The sequence below is a fragment of the Fusarium solani genome (genome assembly GCF_023522795.1).
Source record: "Fusarium solani strain SB1 chromosome Unknown bctg00000009, whole genome shotgun sequence".
Lineage (NCBI taxonomy): Eukaryota > Fungi > Ascomycota > Sordariomycetes > Hypocreales > Nectriaceae > Fusarium > Fusarium solani.
Genome location: NW_027072144.1, coordinates 2,293,723 through 2,316,317, shown reverse-complemented (window position 1 = coordinate 2,316,317; position 22,595 = coordinate 2,293,723). Strand labels below are relative to the sequence as shown.

General features: G+C 51.3%; 6 protein-coding genes across 6 annotated transcripts; 4 read left to right on the top strand and 2 right to left on the bottom strand.

The window, feature by feature from the left end:
* Window positions 1-2,035: 2,035 nt before the first annotated feature.
* Window positions 2,036-4,548, top strand: MRS44_013771 (uncharacterized protein; the record flags this gene model as incomplete). The annotated part of the gene is made up of 2 exons (XM_046274244.2): window positions 2,036-2,198; window positions 2,255-4,548. 2 exons carry the CDS (start codon window positions 2,036-2,038, stop codon window positions 4,546-4,548), a joined length of 2,457 nt encoding a protein of 818 aa, XP_046125878.2.
* Window positions 4,549-6,196: 1,648 nt separating this feature from the next.
* Window positions 6,197-8,650, top strand: MRS44_013770 (uncharacterized protein; the record flags this gene model as incomplete). Its single annotated transcript, XM_065617216.1, has 1 exon — window positions 6,197-8,650. One exon carries the CDS (start codon window positions 6,197-6,199, stop codon window positions 8,648-8,650), a length of 2,454 nt encoding a protein of 817 aa, XP_065473288.1.
* Window positions 8,651-9,464: 814 nt separating this feature from the next.
* MRS44_013769 (uncharacterized protein) lies at window positions 9,465-11,832 on the top strand (the record flags this gene model as incomplete). Its single annotated transcript, XM_065617215.1, has 2 exons — window positions 9,465-10,856; window positions 10,990-11,832. 2 exons carry the CDS (start codon window positions 9,465-9,467, stop codon window positions 11,830-11,832), a joined length of 2,235 nt encoding a protein of 744 aa, XP_065473287.1.
* Window positions 11,833-14,020: 2,188 nt separating this feature from the next.
* Window positions 14,021-15,121, top strand: MRS44_013768 (uncharacterized protein; the record flags this gene model as incomplete). The annotated part of the gene is made up of 1 exon (XM_065617214.1): window positions 14,021-15,121. One exon carries the CDS (start codon window positions 14,021-14,023, stop codon window positions 15,119-15,121), a length of 1,101 nt encoding a protein of 366 aa, XP_065473286.1.
* A 438-nt stretch (window positions 15,122-15,559) lies between these two features.
* Window positions 15,560-17,358, bottom strand: MRS44_013767 (uncharacterized protein; the record flags this gene model as incomplete). Its single annotated transcript, XM_065617213.1, has 4 exons — window positions 15,560-15,721; window positions 15,782-16,412; window positions 16,476-16,739; window positions 16,808-17,358. 4 exons carry the CDS (start codon window positions 17,356-17,358, stop codon window positions 15,560-15,562), a joined length of 1,608 nt encoding a protein of 535 aa, XP_065473285.1.
* Window positions 17,359-17,895: 537 nt separating this feature from the next.
* Window positions 17,896-22,162, bottom strand: MRS44_013766 (uncharacterized protein; the record flags this gene model as incomplete). Its single annotated transcript, XM_065617212.1, has 5 exons — window positions 17,896-18,250; window positions 18,328-19,972; window positions 20,044-20,277; window positions 20,327-21,833; window positions 21,968-22,162. The coding sequence occupies 5 exons, from the start codon at window positions 22,160-22,162 to the stop codon at window positions 17,896-17,898; spliced, it is 3,936 nt and encodes a 1,311-aa protein (XP_065473284.1).
* Window positions 22,163-22,595: the final 433 nt, after the last annotated feature.

Here is a 22,595-nt window from a genome sequence, read left to right as displayed (position 1 = left end):
GAGACCCTGAAAAAGGGAGGCGCGGGATCCGCGCTTCCTAATCAGGCCTAGTGCCAGAAGAGGGAAGTCATGTGACCACCCGGAAGGCGGCCACATTTGACAGTAGTCAGCCCTATAGTCGTAGTAGCAGGAGTAGTAGTAGTAGCAGTAGAATTTATTACGCCCGGGAGAACATCCTTATAGGGCCACTTAATACATCAATCCAGCTGCGATCCCTCCTCATTAACCCGATCTACACAAGCCTATAGCCATATCTCGTTGTAGTTGTCGCAGTGTTAGCGCATCCACGCTTAGATAATGCCCACGGGTACCCGTGTCCCTATGGGGCCCCGCACAATAGCCCACTCTTATTAATTGTTAGTCTAGAGCCATCCAATTGACTGAAAGTACCTGCCGTGCGAGGATGCCTGAAATCTCGCCGCAGTTGATTGAGAGAAGGAGCTTGGCAATCGAGCATACAAATGCAGTCTCAACCTTGATTTATCCCCTCAATTGTGCGAAGCTTCCCAAGCAGTCACTTGGAAGGATCTAACCCAATAAGAAATAACTTTCCAGACTATACCTGATCTTGAATGACATCTTCAACCAACTGCGCATAAGATCATAACAGATAAGGCGTTGTCGCGGCGATAAAAAGAAGGTTCTTGCTAGCGCCGTAACACTGGGTCAAGCTACAATAGGGAGACCCTGCATCAGAGACCACACATTTGCCTTGTGTCAGCTCCCACGTATTCTGGGCCCGTCCATCATTTTAGAATCAGACCACTTTTCCACCATAATTCCACCATCTCGGCCACGTGCCTTGTTGGGAGGTGGCGTTTTCGCCAGATTCGGCCGAACTAGGCCCAAATTTGCCTTAGCTTTGTTTTATAAGGGTCTGGAGGAGTCAGGCGCCCTCGCTAGACAGTGGGCTAACATCGTGGCGTGCCCCACCCACCACTCTTGCCATCGACAGTAGGGGTACAGCTTGACGCCGATTTCATAAACCCCCCCATAGCTGGTCCAACCCTAGCAGGCTGACCCTCCACACTCTGTATCTTATAGAATTGTGGTGCTCGGACTATTTTTCCTCTTTGCTGCAGCCAATTTTCACAGTGGCATCACGGTGCCTTGCCTGGCCATCACGACATACCCCTGTCTCTTTTTATCACGTCTTTTCCATACACATACACTCCCAAGACGCCGCGCACGATAACCCGACCGGGGCTGTTGCACGGCCGTTTTGCTATTAATCGTCACAATCGGCAACTTGAGTTGAACGCCAAATACACCGAGGCTCTGCGGTCTGTCGCTGCAGCTTCGACAACCTCCCGGCTGGACCCATTGACCAGACAAAGTGCAAAGAAGCATTCCACCCGGCGCGATTTGCTCATCTGTTCAATTTTCCTTCTCCAGGACTCCGACGGCCAGGCTTGACGTTGATAAACCCCCTGTGAAGCAACTTTGAACGATTTAGGAACCATCTGCGACTCGTTATTCCAATTTCTAGCTTCATTTCGTTTTGGTGAGCAGCTCAAAACTGCCGTTGCTCCCCCCAAAGCTAGTGTAGCACACTGTAATCCCCTTCCTCATCTGGCGACTGACGGTCGCGATCGATCGAGCGATGACCGCCCACTCCTTAGGCAATGGTACTCTTCGTGGTGCTTTAGGACAGACTTAATTACACAAACCCTTGCACATCGTGCGATTTCAATTGTTATCTCTGGCTTTCTCCGTTGTGCTAACGCCGCCTTGTCGCTGTGCAGAACACTTGACAGTTGCCAGACGTCTCCAGCCGTCCTACACAGTCGTCAGACCGTGGAAATTTTACCAGGCTCCAGCCTCACGATAGGCATACTCGACATCTTTGCGGCATCGACCATTAAGCAATGCTATTAGAGACTTGCTCAACTTCACGCACGCTTATATGACTGGAAATATCCCCAAATCGATGCAGCTCATACGGAACCCAACCGCCGCCGACCGGACATCCTCTCCACCGACGCAATTCGCTCGAGAAGTCTGTCACTTTTCATCATTACCGTTTGGTGCCGTGATGCCTCGCTCAGAGCCAGCGCCGGCTCAGCCCCGCATCGAGGTATCCCCTCGCCGCAGCTCCTCCGGCGACAGTCATGAGACCGGGCAAAGCGACCCCAAGAAGTGGTTTGATCACTCGAACCAGAATCCGACCGCCACTATCAATAACAATATCATAGACAGTATAGAATGCCTCTACTCGGACCGTATCTCGGAAGATACTAATGCGAAGTTGTAGCTGATCCCCCCTTCTTCCAGAAAGAATCTGATTCGTCGGATTCGGAGAAGCCATACTTCCATAATCAATACCAGCGCACCTCTCCGAAGCTCACCACGACGCACAGCAGTAGCGCTGATGACTACTGCAGCGTCATTAACGACCTAACGGTTGAGATTCAAAAGCTTAGGGAGAAACTGAAGCGCTACAAGCAAACGGGCCCGGATATGGTTCGTAAAGACAAGCTGTTCGAAATTAAAGTTCACGGGTTGCCCAAAGAGAAGAAGAGAGAGCTCGAGGCTACTCTGAGAGACTTTGCCGCCAGTCTCGATGGGCCTCCGGGTGCCTCATCGTCGCAGAGGAAGAAAAAGCCATCCCGCCACAACGACGATCACATTTACTCCGGATCTGGAATTCAGCTCAAACATGCCTCTTCTTCAAGCTCCAACCTCCGGCCAGCCGACTCCGCCTACGCCTCCATAACAACCGGCGCCAAGTCTTCGACCACGTCTCTTAGCCGTCCCCCGATACGTTCAACCGAATCGTCGAAGCAAAAGGTGGAGAATTATCTGCAAGACATTCCCGATGGCCTGGACTCGCGATACGTAATCATGACAGACAAGGAGCTGAAGAATGTCGTTGTTCGCCGTTTTGAACAGCTCTTCACGGGCAAAATTAGCGGTCGCCACGCACCGAAGAAACAGCCTATGCGGTCGGGTGGTAGCTTCGCTTTAGCGCTTGTTATAGCGGATGCAAAGACGACAGGCTCATCAACAGTCCACGAACCACCCACTCTTGGAACTGAGCCTACCCCTTCAGGAGGCCATGGATCGAATTCTAGTCCCAATGAGGACCACACGGAGATCGGAGGCAATGGCAATAGCCCCGTTTCTGGTACCAAGCTGTCTCCCCCAATGCCGCCGCCGCCGGAAGAGCGACCCACACGGCTTCTTGATCTGGGCCCCCATCGTGACGCCGACGGCTGGGTGTACCTGAACCTGATGTACAACTTGGCCCAGCTTCACATGATAAATGTGACACCAGACTTCGTTCGCTCCACCGTCTCAGAAATCAGCACCAAGTTTCAGTTGTCCCCTGACGGGCGCAAAATTCGATGGCGAGGCGGACCCGAAGGTACCAAGTTCAGTAACGACAGCTCTGGTTACAACTCGCCAAAGAGTCCTTCTACCGATGGCATCGACGGTTCAGAAAAGAAGCGTAAGCGCCAGAAAACGAGCCGCTCTACCGGCAATGAGTTCCGATCCGGCAGCTCCAGTAACAATGTGTACAAGTTTGGTACGAAGCTTTGTGCTCCATCCGAGAGCTTCCACTATCAGCCACTGTTAGTTCGGCAAGATACATCCGATGGGCAAACTCCTGAGCCGGTTTCTTGTTTTGGACCCGCGGAGGACCGCAATCTCGATGAGTCGGGATGGGGCTTGAATTGCGCCGGAGAGTCGACTCACAAAAAACAACGCCATGAAGGTGCTACCATCTACTATAGCGGCGCACCTTTCTGCATCGATTTGTCGGGTGATCCAGGTGATATATCGCCGACCTCTCACCGCCTCTCAACCGGTCAAAACCAAAAGGGTTCTCAGCAGTCATCATACTTCACTCGGTCATCGTCTGAGTCCTTCATCAACTACAGGCCGTTGTCTGATCGAGACCGGGCCCTGCACCAGCAGAGTTCAGCCATGTACGAGGACAATAATGGACCTCCGGGTCTGACAAACGATGACAGCGAACAAATGAGCGACATCGAGCTGGACTTGGTTTGGACCGATGATCCGCAGTACGTAGAGTACCAACCCTTGGAGCCCTGCGGACTTGGCGGCGTTTTCCCCGAGGACCACTTTATGGTGCTTGTCGCTACTAAGCGGCCCAAGCAAGATATCCTCCCATCGACTTCCGAGTCTCAGATTGAGAGGTCAAACGAGAGCACGGAAGAGATCATTCATCGACTAGCCACGATGTCAACTTCTTGTCCCGTCCTTGGCGGCTTAAAGACAAAGCCATGCGAAGAACCACTGCCTGTCGAGGTTGAGTATCTGTCCGGGCGCATCGAGAGGCTGGCTCCAGGCCCACTGCCATCCCCTGCCATTTTCATTCCGCCGTTTAGCAGCAATAACTCCATGTCCGACGAAGATGACGAGCTATCTACAGATATAGCCAATACCGGATCGTCAGGGAAACACGTGAGCCGACGGGCGAACTCTTATCATTCCGATAGCTATCTCAATGACCTTGATGTTAGCAATGGCGTTGACGATGGTGAGGATTCAGACGAATCGTCTCGAGCGCTTGTTCAATAGCAAATGAGGACAACAGTACTTGGGGGTGGTAGCCAACCCCTGCGTTGCTAGCGTTGGAGGGTTGGTGAATAGTGTTGTTCTTCACTAGTCCCAGTTTTGGAGCCGAGGAATATATTAACACATGCCATGGAATAGTAAATTGTATCCTAGCTCAACGTCTAGCACAGTACATGTACACAGATCCGGTGCACGCACCTATGGCTCGCCGGTGTTTGCCAAGTCATACCTGGAGCTCGGACATTGCCTCTCTCCTCGCTCGACGACCGTCATTGACGATTTGCTTTTTGCTCCCGCAGCTCTAACGTCACACCCTCCTATAGACAGAGATCGAGGACCTCGAAGGCTGAGGCTGCGGCTGAGACTCAGACTGCTCGGGTGGCTTCTGCCCATAGACAAGATGGCTGCATCGTTCATCAGCCAGAACAGTCGGGGCCCCGGGGTAGAAAGGAGTTACGAAATTGCTGTCAATATCGCGCCGTGGTACCTCAAGCAACCGAGTATTTTACGCTTACGGCAAGGACATGTCTCAATCTGCTGCAGTTTTACAAGTGGCCATTGGCCAAGGGAAGTGGGCATCGAGGCTAGAGTGCCGGATTTCAATAGCTTGTTAATTATGATCTCGTAGTCGAAAGTCTAGAGTGTTTTAAGATGAAATATGAAATCTTTCTGCTATATTTTATCCCAAATACTTTCACAACTTTCCAACATCATTGGCGGCTCTTCTTGCCTACCGCACTATAATTGACGGCCACTGTATGGTCGTCTCACGATAAGTGTCGCATATCACCACTAGGTTCGTGCGACTGGATATGAAACGCGGCTCATACTTTGGGGTCGTGTATCCGGTTTCATATCCAACTTGTCGCATCAAGGATTCCAATCCTAACGACATGAGCTTAAATAGCTCTGCCCGAACACATGGTTGTTCAATCTCTTTTGTTCTTCAGATAATTCTCATCAATTGACTGGTGCCATCAATGATCCCTGTGGAGCCAGTTGCCTGACACCGACCCCTCTCCTGCCGGAGAGGGGTCGGCCTTGTTAAGGTACGCACATCACAGACCCCCGGGTAGGTGGTGATGATTAATGACGCATCGTGTGGTTCCCCTCATGTACCTTCTTGATGACAGGGGCGGTGTGGGGCACGGTACGGCCGGGAGGTCCTCGACAATTCAAGGGATGCAAAAATTTTTATGAGGGACTCACCGACGCAAGGCACAAGTGTCAAGGCGTTATAGATGCGATGACATCCAGTGTTAGATCGGACCAGCGTCTCTGTTGACTACCTAGATAATGCTATTAAAAACTATGCTTGCACAACGACCGCGGAGCTGCCCTGTCCCAGCTGTCAGCCTCGCTGTCGCTCAACTATGGCATGACGCGAAGATATCTCATCCAAAGGCTCCGTATACCCAGGGGATTAGGTAAGCTAGTTACGCAACCCGGGAATTGATCCAGGCACCGCCGGCGGTGTGATTATCCGCACGTGACCTGGGCACCGCCAGCGGTGTAATTATAATCCGTTATGTAAGCATGATAGTTACGCGGCCTTTGAAAAGGGGTAACATACTGCAAATTGGCCCACCAATTCAACGAGCAACAGCTTCTGCAGTATCAATTTAACTTGTCGCGCCTTCACCCTGCTCCAATGAACCCAATTGAGGTCCCCCGTCGCTTCCCTGATGATGCCCTTCCCCCTGAAGGCCAATACAACTCACAGGAGGAACTACGCACAGCAATCAACGCTTGGGCAGCGCCACGGGGTTATGCCTTTACGATTGCAAGATCTAGGAAGACTCCCAATGGTAGAAGAGTAGTTATCTTCAACTGTGACCGTGGACCAGGGGTCTTTCCTCCCCCCTCAGCCCCAAAGGCCCCGGGGAAACAGCATCGGCAAACTACAACACGTCGCACAGGATGCACCTTCTCTGTGATAGCAAAGGAAAGCCTGTGTCAGACTATATGGAGTCTGAAGCATCGGCCCGGGGCTAGATTTGATCAACACAATCACGAACCAAGCATCGACCCAGTAGCACATCCAACGCATCGTCATCTATCAGGCCCAGAGGTATCAACAGTCCGACAACTCTCTAGTGCCGGCATTGGGGCAAAGGAGATTAGATCCTACTTACTGATGACCTCAAACACACTTGCTACACAAAGGGATATCTACAATTACATTGCAGAGGGCAAACGAGCGCTTGCCAAAGGTCAAAGCAACATACATGCCCTTACTGATCAGCTCGAGAGCGAGGGCTTCTGGAATCAAATTCGCCTTGACGAGAGTGGCAGAGTTACGGCGGTGTTATTTGCACATCCGAAGTCGCTGGGATACCTCAAATCATATCCCGAAGTGCTTGTATTGGACTGTACATACAAGATCAACAAGTACTGCATGCCTCTGCTCGATATAGTTGGTGTTGATGCTTGTCAACGGTCCTTCTGTATTGCATTTGCGTTCCTCGGCGGCGAGGAAGAGGATGACTACACCTGGGCTCTTGAACGGTTACGGTATATGTATGAGCTCCATGGAGCAGCCCTCCCATCTGTGATACTCACAGATCGCTGCCTTGCTTGTATGAATGCTGTTTCCTCTTGCTTCCCTCAGTCAACCTCGATGTTATGCTTGTGGCATATCAACATGGCAGTTCTGGCCCATTGTAGGCCCGCATTTGTTGGGGATAAAGGCAACCCTCGAGGGGAGGAAGCGTGGGCTGAGTTCTACAGCTCTTGGCATGAGATTGTAGCCTCGACGACTGAGGCAATCTACAACGAGAGGCTTGAGAAGTTCAAGAGGCGCTATACCCCTGACCATATCAACGAGGTGGGCTACATCATGGAGACCTGGCTAGATCTCTACAAGGAGAGGTTTGTCAAGGCGTGGGTTAACCAATACCTTCACTTTGAGCAATATGTTACGTCACGGTGCGAGGGGATTCATCGGCTTCTCAAATCCCACCTGAAAAACTCGCAATCTGACCTCTTTGAGGCCTGGAGGATCATCAAGCTTGTTCTGTCAAACCAGCTTGCCGAGCTCGAGGCGAACCAAGCCCAGCAGCACATCAACACACCTCGTATACTATCTGGGGTGTTGTATAGCAACATCCGTGGTTGGATATCACATCAAGCCCTGCGGATGGTTGAGGCTCAACGGCAACGACTGCTGGAGGAATATCCTCCATGTACAGGGCTTTTCACTAGGACTCTTGGTCTGCCCTGTGCACATATCCTTCAGCCTTTGCTAGTGCAAAATCAGCCCCTTCAACTGCATCATTTCCACTCACATTGGCATCTCCAACGCTCAGGAACCCCCCGGCTTATTCTTGAGCCTCACAAGAAGTTTGATCGTCTAGCTGCTAGTTCAACGCTGTCACCAACAAGCACACAACGTGAGCCGTGTGTATCTGAACGTGTTGAGAAAGCACTACAGCCAAAGGCAGCGCCGAAGTGTTCGAGCTGTCATCAGCTAGGCCATAACATGAGGTCTAAAGCATGCCCTTTACGTTACCAATATCTATTGGAGGCTCCTACTCAAACCACTACGACAACGCATACAACAACACATACAACTACTCGCTCTATAACTCGATCGCTATCCCCATCATCCCCATCGGGATCCTCTATAGTATCGGAGATCATAGCCTGTACAACAACACACACAACAACTCATGTGGTATCTCCTCCAGCGGCCGGACCAGCAAATGCGGTGCCTGCATTACGGGCCGATGACCCCCGTGCCATCTTCCAACGATACAAAGAAGCACGAGAGGCCTGGGTTGCTACATTTCCTCGGGGATCTCAGAAGACCAATCAACAATACCGGAAGGCTATGGGGCTACCTACACGTTATAGTAAAGAAGACTATGAGTGGTGTATTAACTACAAGCAAATGGGGAGGTATTGCAGGGGAGAATCCGGCATCAGAGACTGGACTAGGGAGGAGATGATGAGTTATCTTGATTGGGATAAAGCTGAGAATGAGCGGGTTGAACAGAATGTAGGGAAAGAGATGGCAGAGCAGCCTTTCTCAGGGCGGCGAGGAATGCAGGATATCTGGGATGCTGCCGGGAGAGATGTTATACTGCAGGGTGGAGGGGCTTAGTTTTTGAGTGTTGTTTGGGGTGAAGTTAGCCATTTTGATGGTATTTTTCAATGCGTTGATACAAGAACGAAGAGCTTTCTACAAGAGAGAGGCCTCTGCTTTATATACTACGATGTGTAAAGTGATTCACTTGCATCGTGATATCTGTGGTGTTCGGATGATGCGAGTGTACGCATTGTGTAATCTCCACGGCCCTGAGCGGGCTTATATGTTGTAAATAGACTATGTACTCTATATTGAATAGCTGCATATATAGCGATTTGCTGTATCTCTTCAATTATGTGAATAGATGCCCTTTCTTTAGATGGGAGAGGGACATCGCAACTATCATGCTTACATAACGGATTATAATTACACCGCTGGCGGTGCCCAGGTCACGTGCGGATAATCACACCGCCGGCGGTGCCTGGATCAATTCCCACGCAACCCCTCTGTTCATCACAGAGGGGTGTCGCATACCACCACTAGGTTCGTGCGACTGGATATGAAACGCGGCCCGTACTTTGGGGTTGTGTATCCGGTTTCACATCCAACTTGTCGCATCAAGGATTCCAATCCTAACGACATGAGCTTAAATAGCTCTGCCCGAACACATGGCTGTTCAATTTCTTTTGTTCTTTAGATAATTCTCATCAATTGACTGGTGCCGTCAATGATCCCTGTGGAGCCAGTTGTCTGACAAGGGGGCATCACAACCTGTAACTGCGTCACTGCTGTAACCGCCTTGCGCACCGTAATTGCCTCCTTTCTCCACGAATTGAAGTCCGAATAGCTTCAAATTAAAGTTAGACCGTATTTTCAATTGATATTAACTATGCCTCGATTTTCAACCAAAGAAAGCGCTGCTGCGGCGCGTGCGGCGCATGCGTATCTATCCGGGGCATCCACGCCACCGACAACACGGGCGAACCCCTCCCCAGGCAAATACAGTATCAGTGACACCGCCGCGCTTCACCACGCAAATGCCGCCCTGACGAAGAAATATATATATCTATTGAAAGCTGGGAAACCGCTGCCTTCTGACTCTAAAGGAGGGACTCCGTTTGCCCTGACTGGGCCGGAAGAACGGGCTTTGGTGACTTTTATCCGCTCAGTTGAGAGGAGCGCTTTTGCTGTGTCAGAAGCCTCCATCCGTAACTACGCCAGTTTCCTTCGGGGACACCGATTTGACAACCCACAGCCTCCTGTATCAGTATCGTGGGTACGGAGGTTTAAAAAGCGTCATCCAGAGCTTCAACATAAGTCCCCAAAGGTCCAGGAAGTCACCCGTGCCGCCGCCGAGACAGATATACAACACATCGACAATTGGTTCACGGAATTCGACGCCCTGATGAGCACCCTTGGTATCCAAAAGTGCGATCTTTGGAACTTTGACGAGACCCCCTTACAAATTGGGTGGGTAAATGGTAGCCCGAAGCTCTTTTCTACCCGGATGAAACGAAACACACGGACGACTATCTTTCAACCCGGGAATAAAGAGTCTTTGACGTCTGTCGATGCCGTCAGCGCAGCTGGGAGGTCAATTCCTTCGTTCCTGATACTCACGGCGAAGACGTTATTAGAGGAATATACGCGTGCTGATATTGACGAGCGTGTTGTTCTCACATTCACAGATACGGGTTATAATAACTCTCATCGAGCTATCCAGTGGCTGCAACACTTTAACCGCTGTTCCTTTGCCGCCAGCGAGACCTTTGCCGGATCTTCTATTGAGGAGTGGTTTGGCTACCCAACAACTATCACGAAGTCCCAGTTTGACGAGGAATATGCGTTCAAACCTCGTTACCAAGTCAAGAAGGCTCCGACCTCATACCGGCTCCTGCTGATGGACTCCTTTTCCGCTCATGAGAATCCTGAATTTATATGGTATTGTGGAATGTTCGATATTATCCCGTACCGCCTCCCAAGTCACCTGAGTCATCGTCTGCAACCTCTTGACGTTGGCGTCTATCAACACCTTAAAAATGAACAGAAATGCGCTCTCAGGGATTTCATGATAGCCGGCAGTATCCAGATCTCTCGATTCGACTTTCTGAACCAGTGGAATCGTATGTATACAGCCGCCTTTAAGGCCTGTCATATATACGTTGGCTTTGAGAAGTCAGGCATCTTCCCTATCAACCGAGAAGTCATCCTAGGCCCGCTCCGCCGGCACGCTGAAGAGCGAGAGAAGCCTCTATTCCCAGTGACATTAAATAGGGATAAGGTGACCCCGAGGAGAGTCAAAAAGCAACTCTCTGATCGCTCTGTTCAAAGGTCTATATCCCTCCTTGACACACCAACGCGGAAGGTTATCCGGAACGCTGAAGCGTGTGTTGATCTCTATTGTGATGCAAAAGTCACATGAGAATGTCATCACGTTACAGAAGGAACGTATACGACTCGAGGGACGCCGCGCACGAAGTCGTCGCCAAATTAAGGGCGTAAAAGATGGTGCTTTTACTGTAGGAGAATTAAAGCGTATGGTTGAAGCACGAGAGCGAGAGCAGCGGAGACTGGACTCTAATAGGCTGACTCGGCAGCAGAATAATGTCCTCCAGAACCTTCGTGACGATGGCCGGCCGCGCCTCCGTGGCGGCGCGGCCGTGAAAGCGAAGCGGGAAAAGGCCGCCACAGAAGCCGCCGCGATGGCCTCACAGGAGGCCAATCGCCAGAGAATAATGTCTGAGACAGAAAAGGAGACCTTAGAGAATCGCAGGCGCCTTTGGATTGAAGCTGACGAGGAAAAACGGGACTTCCAGCATCGAATTTGGGGTCGGCATGTTCTTGAAGCTATTCCCGAGGCCGCCGACTATTTGGCCGGCCTTGACAAGGCTGTAGCCTTGCGAGAGGTGGCAGCCTTGCAAGGTCAGCTAGATAACATACCTGAAGATGTGCTCTCGGTATCATCAGGAGACTTGACGCCGCTGTTGCCCGGCAACGAGGAGGAGGATTGTGACGATATTGAGGTCATCATGAACACACAGATCGAGGGATTCACACAAGCCGCTTTGACGGCCGGAAGAGGGGATTATTCGCCTGAAAATAGCGATCAAGATGATGATCTATCACACCGAGAAGATTGGAGCGGATTCGGCTATGATCGCGTGCCTAATAACTACTCGGATGACGAGAGGGTCGAGGCGTGCATTGTGGTGGCCGGGATGACAATTCCCGTGCCGCCGTCGCGGGCCCGAGACTAGGCATCACATTCACTTACACACAACAATGTGGGAATAGCCTCAAGAAGGCTCAAATTGACAGAATCAATTGATAAGATTAAGCGCTATTCATTGATTGTATTCTTATTAAAATTGGACTTCAATTCGTGGAGAAAGGAGGCAATTACGGTGCGCAAGGCGGTTACAGCAGTGACGCAGTTACAGGTTGTGATGCCCCCTCTGTGATGAACAGAGGGGCGGCCTATCATTAGTCAGCCCCCTGGGGACTGGGCAGTAAGATTTAAGCGTACTTGGGATCAATACTCGTCAAATAAGTGTCCTCCCGCAGCCAATAACTTCTGCCCTGTATGATACCAGGCAATCCTTGTCTTTCTGTGCTAGCAGTGTTGAATTATGCTAAGAAATGTTAGTTAACCGGATTGCGCCACTACTGCTATATGAATCACGCCTTCGATTAGTTCCTGAAACACCTCCTTGACGTAGGAATAAAGACAATCATTCGCATGGAAGGCGGTAGTTAAGCCCCCGAGCTTGCGGGAAAGAATCTTCAAGTGGCTAGCAGAGGAATCCCGAGGACGAGGTGGCCCTGTACAAGAAGAAAGCCCCATCAACTTGAACCCAACGAGCGTGCACGGACAAAAATGATGTAATTTCATGAAGATAAAATGGACTGGGGGTTCTGCGCTCGGACGAAAAGTGTGTAATTTATTAAAATACAAGCATTCCTTTGTACAGGTAGGTAAAATAAGATATTAAGGGTGTCTCGATTCGACTCGCCAAATTACCGTCTCTTGGAGTGTTATCCAAATAGCTTGTGAATTCTAATCGGGTTTTCTGTGTGAGAGAAGGCGGCAAAGCTTCTATCTGTTGAGGGACGCAAATCTGAAATCTGATGTCGCCGTGGGCTGAGACCAGTAGCTTCTGAAGCCGTCTCCGAGCGCGTTTGGCGATGATATCTTGCTTCGCTTTTTCTTCTGGTGTATCGTACTTCCGAGGCCGCCTACGCTTTCTTGTTACTTCGGGCATGATAACGGACGGGATATAAAAGGATGTAGTATGTGTTGGAAATCCGAGGATCCCCCTTCCTTTTAGGATTCAGACTAGCAGTCTGAAAGTCCTAGATTTAGAGTTCAAAGTCCTAGATGGAATCATTCAGAGATATAAATTTGAGAAGAACTCTTATATCAATATTAATAATATAATCAAGTTCAAAAAAAAAACATCTTCACCCAGCACAGCTGCGCAATACAAACAACAGTATGTTCGTTTTCTAGGAAATGAGCCTTCTCCTGAATTGACCGTGAAATCCTGATTAGGCTAGTGGGTGACCGCTTAAATCGAAAGACGTTAGTGCATGACTGCTAAAATCTGATTCGTCCGTCCAAGATGCGCTAAGGCTTTAAAAGGCTAGGTCAGTGACCGCAAAACTCAAAAGAGTAATTTCTGCTGACCTGATCGTTTTATTTAGTACGTACATCACGGGGTGTAGAATATTCCACTCCCTCAGGCTCTCTGCACCTGTGATTCCTCACCCAACACAGCCGGACAACATCACACCCATGGATCTCGACCACTTTACCCAAGAGGCCAAGGACAAGTAATATCGCCTAGACACTTTCAAATACTGCCAGGTCTTTGTCATAGACATCACAGATGTTCGCGGTCCCAACGTTTGCACACATCGGACGTCCGGGAAGCAAGCATTCAATGCTGCCGCTGACAACTGCGCATTCTTCAAGTTCTGCATCTCTACTATCAAGGCTCCGCTTCCAAACAAAGATGTTCTATCGAGCGAGTCGGTCACCCAAGATATCGCTGAGACGGCGACGCTAGCTCTCAAAGTACGGCATCGACGTTCTGAAAAATCGGATACACTTTATTTCATGGCCGGTTGGGAGATAGACGGCGCTGATGACGACCTAGGCATGCATGATGAGTTCTTCAGTCTGAGTCCTAGTAAAAGCAAGTTCCCAGGCCTGATGTCTCCTCATACCTAACACGTACAGATACATCTAGTATGAGATTCGCAGAGCATCCTTTTCACCCCGTCGTCAACTCTGAGGAAGCCTTCCGGAAAACCAGCACTTTACTACAGGAATGCTTGGCTTCCCATGCTGAATGTCCAAAGCCAAGTCATATAAATCCCCCCTCGCGACTGATCGAGGTTGGGAAAGACTTGCAAATAATACGACTTGTCTCGATTGCAAAGATGGCTACTCCGACATGGGCAGCTCTCACTTACTGCTGGGGAGGTCCTCAAAAGATAAAAACGACAACCCAGAACGTGACTGCTCGTTACAGCGGCTTCCTCCTCTCCGACCTACCTCTAACTATCCGTGACGCCCTATCCGTCTGTCGCAGGCTGGCTATTTCCCATATCTGGATAGACTCGCTGTGCATCATCCAAGACGACCAGAACGACAAAGCCCCAGAACTTGCCAAGATGCCCGAGATCTATCAAGGAGCACTCGTGACAATTTCTGCCTCTTGTGCTTTAGCCTGCACTGAAGGCTTCCTCCACGACCGCTCGCCATACCTTCCCGGTGTGGCATTCCCACTCAAGAACCAAGACAATTACGACATCGCACAGGTCATCAGCATAGACGGATTCAAGGAGGAGCCTATCGATGCGAGAGCGTGGACCTTTCAGGAACAGGTTCTCTCGAAAAGAGTTTTGGAGTATGGGACACAGGAGAACGAGTTTCTATGCAGAAGGTCCAGAAAAGAGGAACGATTTCGGTTATGCCCAGACTCAGCCTCGCCTCGGGAGTATCTCCTGACAGATCAGTTGGTGGACCAAGTGAGCCAGTATTCCTCGAGAAGCTTGACCTTTCAGCACGACACGCTCAACGCCATAGCAGGCGCCGCAAGCCGCTTTGCTGAGGCTAGCGGCCTACCGCCGACAGAATACATTGTTGGACTATGGAGGCCCATGCTCATATCAGGTCTACTATGGCACACCGCAGGCCATGAGGCTCAGAAAGAGAACAACACTTGGATCGCACCGTCATGGTCATGGGCTTCTGTCCAGGGCCAGGTCCGATGGGAACATTCCGTCCGCGAGTCCGATGCTACAGCCCAAGTCCTATTGACGGACATTAAAGTTAGGAATGAGTTACTCCCCTTTGGCTCCGTTGAGAGTGGCAGAATTAGTTTGAAGGGGCGTCTCACGCAAATCACCCGGCATTCTCCAGGCTACTCAAGACTCACATTCCCGCATGGGCCGTCGGCAGAACATGAAGTGGTTCTTGGGACCGATAGTAACAAGAGAGAGAGCGTGGCTGCAGAGCTGACGCTGTGGCTCCTGTAACTTACTTCTCAACTCCAGATCCAGCAAGGCCGGCACTCAGGTCGATGGGAGCGGAGACGAATGGGGCTGATCCTCAGGTCGAGTGGAAACAAAAACGAGTTTGAAAGAGTCGGCATGTATAGAGAGGGCTTTCCGCTTTGTGAAGGGGAGAGTGAGGCCTTTTCTAGCGGATGCAAGCGTTGTGGGACCATATCTGAATCAGGGGATGTCGTGGTAGATCTCGTTTAAATCAGTTAGAATAAATCTGTGTGCAGCTACCTTGTACAGTACGCAGCATGCTAGCGGTAAGACAATGGTAGAAACTAAAGACAATATAATAAACTAAGAGATGTTTCAAAACTACACGCCTCGTGGGAGAGCAGGAAAGCTTAAACTCGTCAGTGTCCCTCCCATTGACACCCCTTGTCCGTCTCGCCCCCATCTCGGTTCATTCCCTTCTCATGACACCACGCACTCCCTTTCCGGCATTCCAGGTCCTAACTTTGTGTGTCTTTCAAGGCTGTCCTCCTTCAGGCGAAACAGCCCACCAATGTCAGTATTGGAGAGAAGATTGCAGTCCCCATGGTGACCTTTGTCTTTGTATCCAACCTTTTGACAGGTCTATCGATATCAAATATTAGCAAAGCTCACCCTCAATTCTTCCGATACGGAGTCTCTTACCTCATTGCAGTAGAAGAAGAAGCCACACTTGGTACATGACCGCAGTGAGGCTGATTTCTTGTTACAGCCATAGCAGATCCTCATCCCATCGACAATCGATGAATAAATCTGCACTTTGTCACTCAGCAAGAGCAATTCCTCAAGATCCATAGGAAATGTCTGTTTCACATAAATGTTAGCATTATCATGAGAAAAGTTCCACCAGGGGTTGTAATCCAGAAATACCTTCAAAACCTTGAGCTCCTCGACGACAATACCAGGCGTTCCGTTCAAAACTCCGTCCTTCTCGGGGAAAAGGACCACAACCGTATTTCCTTCCTCTAACAACGAACGGTCCAGCTTATCTTCAAACTCGGCGGTGCGGAGAGAAACCGGGACCCTTTTGTAGTTTTTGTCCTCGACAACAAGTTTCAGGTTGGCACCTGAGCGCAGGGAGAGAATCTCGCCCAGGAAAGCCCAATGCTTCTTTAGCTGTTTATAAAACCAATCTGTAGCCTCAAAGAACTCAGTTTCGACTTCGTGGTTTCCAGGCAGATCCTTGAAGGCAGGAAAGGTTAACGCGCAGCGCAGGTCAGCGAATTGCAACTCACGGGGTTTCTGCTGTTGCCAGAGCCAACACTCAAAGTCATGTCTAGAAAATCATCTTGGGGCATCTTGAATATTAGACTTCCACTTTGACGTGATTCCATGAGACAAGTGTAGATATGGATGGTAGGGCAGCTGCCGTAACTTGTCGACCATGGAACTGTCGTCCCCTTCCACAATTCTTCGGCTGTACAGTGCTCGATCAGCAAAGACCTTGGCCCTAGCCATATCTCCTTGGGCGATGGTGACATAAAAGGCATCGAAGTAGGCCCTGGGGATGCTTACATCGCCAATGCCCTCGGCAATGAGGAGCTTCAACATTCGCTCCACATTGCGGAGGGTATTGAGGGGTTTCAAAAGGCCCGCCAGCGGACTGCCGATTTGATGGTCGAGTTTCTGAATCTGTTCTAGCCCGGCGTTACTCAACTTGCGCTTAGCAACTGGCAGGGAGCAGAGAGAGCATGAGCAGCGAAAGTTGAAGTGAAGTTGAAGTGAGATTGGATGGCGTGCTGCCGGGTCTCGTAGGCTGCGCGTTTTGCCAAGTAGGTGATGGTGATCTCTTCTCCTTCTTCAATGTCGTAACATGCGTGTATGGTTAGTTTGTTGATGTTCTCGTTCCAGCTTTCTTGGGCGTTTGGGTGACAACCATGATTGATACGCGATGCATGCAGGAAGATGCCGCCTTCAGTTGCATTCGGGCCCAAAGGCAGAGCGTTGGTGCAAAAGATCCCAACCTCAGGGGCCTCTCCTTCAAATGAGTTCTTCAAATTGTGATAGGCCTTCTGCTGATCTACGGGAAGCGACAGAAGCTTGCTAGTGATCAACTGCCGAATCCGATCTTTGGAGGTGACTTTTCGGGGCACCTGGATCAGGGGCGCTTCAGAGAGAATTCGGGTGCCTTTAGGGACCTTGTCGGCTGCTACGACGCCATAGTCCTTGTCGGGCACGTCCCTAATGATGTAAAGAGAGTTTCTATAAAGCGTGTTGACCATTTTTGTACCCTGCACGGAAGAATTGTTGAGGAGACGGTTTCTTTCGTCAGGGCCGTGAATTTGATAAGAGTTGACTTTCCACAGAGAGGATTATGAGAGTGGGAACAGGTGGCTGATTCCTCTTTCTTATGGCCATGAGTATAGGAGAAACAAAGAAACGATTTCGTTTGTCGGCCTCACACAAAGCTTTTGTTATTTACTGAGCATCATACCCACTCTAAAGCGAGCATCAGGCGCTATAATCAAGAACATGTTATCGGTACCAGACGAGAATAAAACTCAGCCATAGAACAGTACTCTTGTTCCTCACCAAGGGACCAGTGTTCAGGGAGACATCTCTAAGCACAAACCTTTTATAGTCAAATATGGACATTCGTATATGTATCCAAGAGCATACTACTCTAAGCCAGCACTTGCCTCTACCAGGCGCGCGACTCAAGAAAGGGAACGTCAAAAAGAGCGGTGTCAACCGCTGTGCAAGCAATATATACAAGTAAAATATCCGGGGCTCCTTTCCAGACTTTTCGTGTTCCGCGCTCACTCATCTCTCTTGTGCGCTGAGAGCTCCCATTCGATACATCCATAGTCTCCATTGTCAATGTACTTGCCGCCCAGACTCTCGCCGTTGCCAATCACGTCGCAGCTGGCAAGCGTGCCGAGAGACTTGATACAGTATTCCTTCCACTGCATTTTGTCCATCTTGGTCTCGTCCTTACATCCGTCTTGGTTGATTTTGACACGGCTCACCCCAAAGTCTATCGAGATGCCGTTTTCGAGGAAATAGGTGCCCGCCTGGGCGTAGTTGGGGTCAGGGGGGTCACCGCCACACATGCCCTCGATGGCCTTGTCTTGGTCGTCTCTCTGGGGTACTTGGTGATTTCGCTCTCGGCGTCTGCGGCATCGTAGTAGCAGCGACAATCCTCGTCGTCGCCTTCTCCGGCCTCGAGAGTGGGCACGGCTGTGGCGCACGTCTCGGCAGGGTCGGTGTTGGTCGGCGTGGCGATTTCGAGGCACGTGCAAACTCCAGCGGCAGTCATGGCGTTGAGGTTGAGGCAGACAGGGTCATTACCGTTCTCGCACTCGATGTCACAATCGCTGTCCTCCATGCAGGAAGCTCCCTCGGTCGTAGCTGCGGGCTCCTCCTCGGTCGTGGTTGTGGCCGTGGCCGTGGGCAACCCGAAGCTGATACAGGACGTGGATGTCACACACAAGCCGCCCAGACACTGGGAGATCTCGGTGCTGGATACGCAATCGAAGATACCAGTGAGAGTGGGTATGGGAGGCAGCGTGAAGTCACCCGAGGCCGCCTCGGAAGCAGCCGACGACGTCTCGGTGGAGGTCTCGGAAGCCGATGTCTCGGACGAGGTTGTATCCTCATCGTCAGGGTTGTCCAGAGGACACTCCTCTCTCTTCTGGTTCCCCTCGCGGACCAGAACCTGCGAAGTCATGGGACGCCATTTGTCCTTCCGGCCACTGATAGGACCACCTTCGAACCAAGCTCGCCATTCGGCCCATCCTCTACACGTCTTTGCCGGGTGGTACTGGACCAGGGCCTTTCCGCGAGAGGTTGTCTGGTCTACGTCACCAAGGATGTCGATCTGTTCCTCCAAGGGCAGTGTCCCCTTTTGACGTTTCGCCTCCAGCTCATTGTTCAGCACCATAGGCGCGTATTTGATGACGTCGACGGGGGTATCTGCGCCCAATATCGTTCTGATGTCACCCATGAGTGTATTGATGAGATCGCCATACTTGAGGTCCCCGTTTGTGTTCGGATCCTTTTGTGGATTGCCCTTATGCGGGTTGAATCTGTTATTTTGCAACTGCTGATCTGTATAGTAAGCGTGGTAGTTGCTGGTCTGTCCGGGGCTGGCATCGAATCGAGGCCATGGCCGGTAGTAAGGGGCCATGATAAAGACACGAGTGCCCAACGCCTTCGCGTTTTTGTTCTCATCACCAAACATGACACCCTCGTCGCCGTTATGGGGACTGTTTACGAGGTCGGCGAGAGCGAACGGGTGGTACAGGTCGCCTCTGCCGTTGCCGAAATAGAGGCTAGCCATTGGCTCCTGGTAAGCCTCGTAACTGTTGAATTTGTTCTCCCATATATGGCTGGCCCATGCGCCACGTTCTGATGCCACGACTATAGCTGCACATCCCCACAGCCCTTGGACAGCGAGACTGGCAGTTTTGCTCCCGAAGAGGATGTAGTTGGACGTGGTCGCGTCGGTGGGGTCAAGGGGGAACCAGACGAGTTGGGGCGTGAATGGGTCAGGGACGTAGCGCTTCTGGTACGCATCACGAACCATGCTGATGACTAGCTCTTTCTGCCTGTCCGGCAAGGTCGCACCCTCAAAGTCGGTGGGTTCGAGCCATTCTCCGTTGCTTGGGTCTCCGCGCTTGGTCAGGTTTGAGACGGGCTCTTCGTCCAAGGACCTCTTCTGCGGGAGTGAGGCACATGATGATGCACCGCAGATCTCAGGGTCACAAGTTGGCTGTGTATCCTCTTCCTCTGTAGCCGTCGTGGTGGTTGTGGTTGCCGAGTTGGTGACGCTGCAGCCTGTGACGGTTGTCCAAGCACTGGTTGAACATCCGGTGGCAGGCTCGGTGTTGGTTCCTGTTGAGAGTCAGTATCAGTACTCTCCTTTACTCTTTGGATAGAGGATCGTGATTATCAACTATACTGACCTGTGACGGAGCAAAAGACACTCTCATATGTGGCGACGACCGACGTGCAAGATGAAACCTCGTCAGTTGAGCTGGGATCGTCGTCGTCGTCGTCATCATCGTCGTCGTCGTTATCGTCAGAGCAATCTCCAATCTTGGCTCCAAAGATTTCGACACAGAATTCAGGGGTATCGATCTTGACGTTAGGGGGGCAGCCCCAGCAGACTTCAGGTGGACCTCCAGTAGGGATGATGACTGTTTACCTTGGTTAGTCGTGACCCAATAGACAAACAGTGGTACTTACTTGGCACAACAGTTGCGTGGTCACTTCCAGGAGAAGTAGTCGTGATCATGACAGGGGAAGTGTATGTAGTATCGACAGGAGAGAGGGTAGCTCCAGGAGGCAACGTGGTAAACGTCGGGATGTCCGTTGTTGTCCCGTCTGGCGGCTGAGTGGTAGGACCTTCAGTCGGGATGGTAGAAGGAGCCCCAGGAGCCTCGGTGGTCTGGTCTCCCGGGCTGGCGGTGGTGGGCTCTCCAGTGGGCTCTCCAGTGGGCTCGGTGGTAGCCTCTCCTGGGGTGTGCGTTGTGGGCTCGCCAGTACGCTCGAAAGCACCGCTGGACTCGGATGATTCTCCAGATGCGGTGGTCTCTGTAGCGGCTTCATCCGTTGTTACGGGATTGGTGTTGCCGTTCTCATCAGTAGTAACGGGCACCGTGTTTCCGGCTTCATCAGTTGTGACAGGAACCGTATTTCCAGCCTCGTCTGTAGTGGCTGGAATAGTATTGCCAGCCTCATCCGTTGTAACAGGAATGGTGTTGCCAGCTTCATCCGTGGTGACGGGAAGCGTGTTGCTGTCAGTTGGGAACGGGATAGTATGGCCTGCCTCATCGGTCGTCACTGGGACCGTATTTCCGGCCTCATCAGTGGTCACTGGAATGGTGTTGCCGGCCTCGTCAGTTGTGACAGGAACAGTGTTGCCCGCTTCGTCGGTCGTAACTGGGATAGTGTTTCCAGCTTCATCAGTGGTCACAGGCACGGTATTTCCAGCCTCATCTGTAGTTACCGGGATGGTGTTGCCCGCTTCATCAGTGGTAACAGGAACTCCAGTGGCATCAGTAACTGGGATAGTGTTTCCAGCCTCATCCGTCGTGGCAGCAGTGTTGCCGCCCTCGGTGTTGGCAGGGACCGTGTTGCCGGCTTCATCAGTCGTGACTGGAATCGTGTTGCCCGCCTCATCGGTAGTGACAGGGATAGTGCTGCCGGCAGTATCAGTCGAAACGGGGGTGCCAGGCCCATCAGTAACAGGAATAGTATTGCCAGCTTCATCAGTAGTGGCAGGAACACCAGTAGCGTCGGTAACGGAAATGGTATTTCCAGCCTCGTCGGTCGTGACAGCGGGAATGGTGTTACCAGCTTCGTCAGTACTGACCGGGATGGTGTTTCCAGCCTCATCGGTGGTGACGGGAAGTTCAGTAGCATCAGTGACGGGATTCGTGTTGCCAGCTTCATCGGTGGTCACAGCAGGAACCGTGTTGCCGGCTTCATCAGTAGTAACAGGAATAGTGTTGCCAGCCTCGTCTGTGGTGACAGGAACTTCAGTAGCATCGGTGTTAACGGGAATGGTGTTTCCGGCTTCATCCGTAGTGACGGGTCGCCCAGTGCTATCCGTGTGGACGGGGATCGTGTTACCGGCCTCGTCAGTCGTCACTGGGATAGTGTTGCCAGCCTCGTCAGTTGTGTGGTCTCCGGGAGTGCCAGCACTGGTGCCTTGTCCAGGTACATCAGTAGACTCGCTCAAGGTAGTAGTCTAGGATGAAAAGGTCAGCCTGTGATTCGATGGGTGCAATAAATGACACGTAGTGTAGCACTGGGCTTGAAACACCAGGACTGTTCCGTAGCGCCAAATTCAATAGCACAGAATAAGAAAACAACACAACTCACAGTGGAATCTTCAGGTGCAGCAGTTGTGACGCAAACACCATCCTGGTCGACGTAGCCGTACTTACAGCCGTCAGGCGGGCCGTACGGGCCAGTGGTCTGGGCTTCAGGGAGCGTAGTGGAAGGCTTGGGCCTGCAAGCAGCTGCATTTGCAAGGCCGAGCGCCAGGGCCAGCAGCAGAAAACGAAGTGCCACCATGATGGTAGGCGATGAAAAGAATGACGTCTCACGGGGGAGGGAATTGTGGTGATGAACGGCTGGAAGCTTGCAAGACCATGGCTACTATATAGTCTCTTGTTCAACGTGAGGAAACATATCAAGTGTCTCCGCCCCCATGCCTCATTCTCCAGCCTCAACCCTGTCGCCGGCATGATGAGGGATTAACGGCCTGAACCAACTTGGTATCCGATCACTAGGTATGGGATGAGAAAGCAGCCCGCGCAGCAGCTGAGAATTAGCTACACGCAGCATGCAGCACCCGCTACATTACAGGACGAACGCTGCTACAGGATGCCAGTACGTGATTGGCGTGTTGGTTGTGCTGCACTCAAGGTTAAGCACTGGCTCTAAACTCGGAGGGAACAGGGCTTGGCCTGTGCCGACACGAGCTGGAGCTGCAGCTGAATCCTCC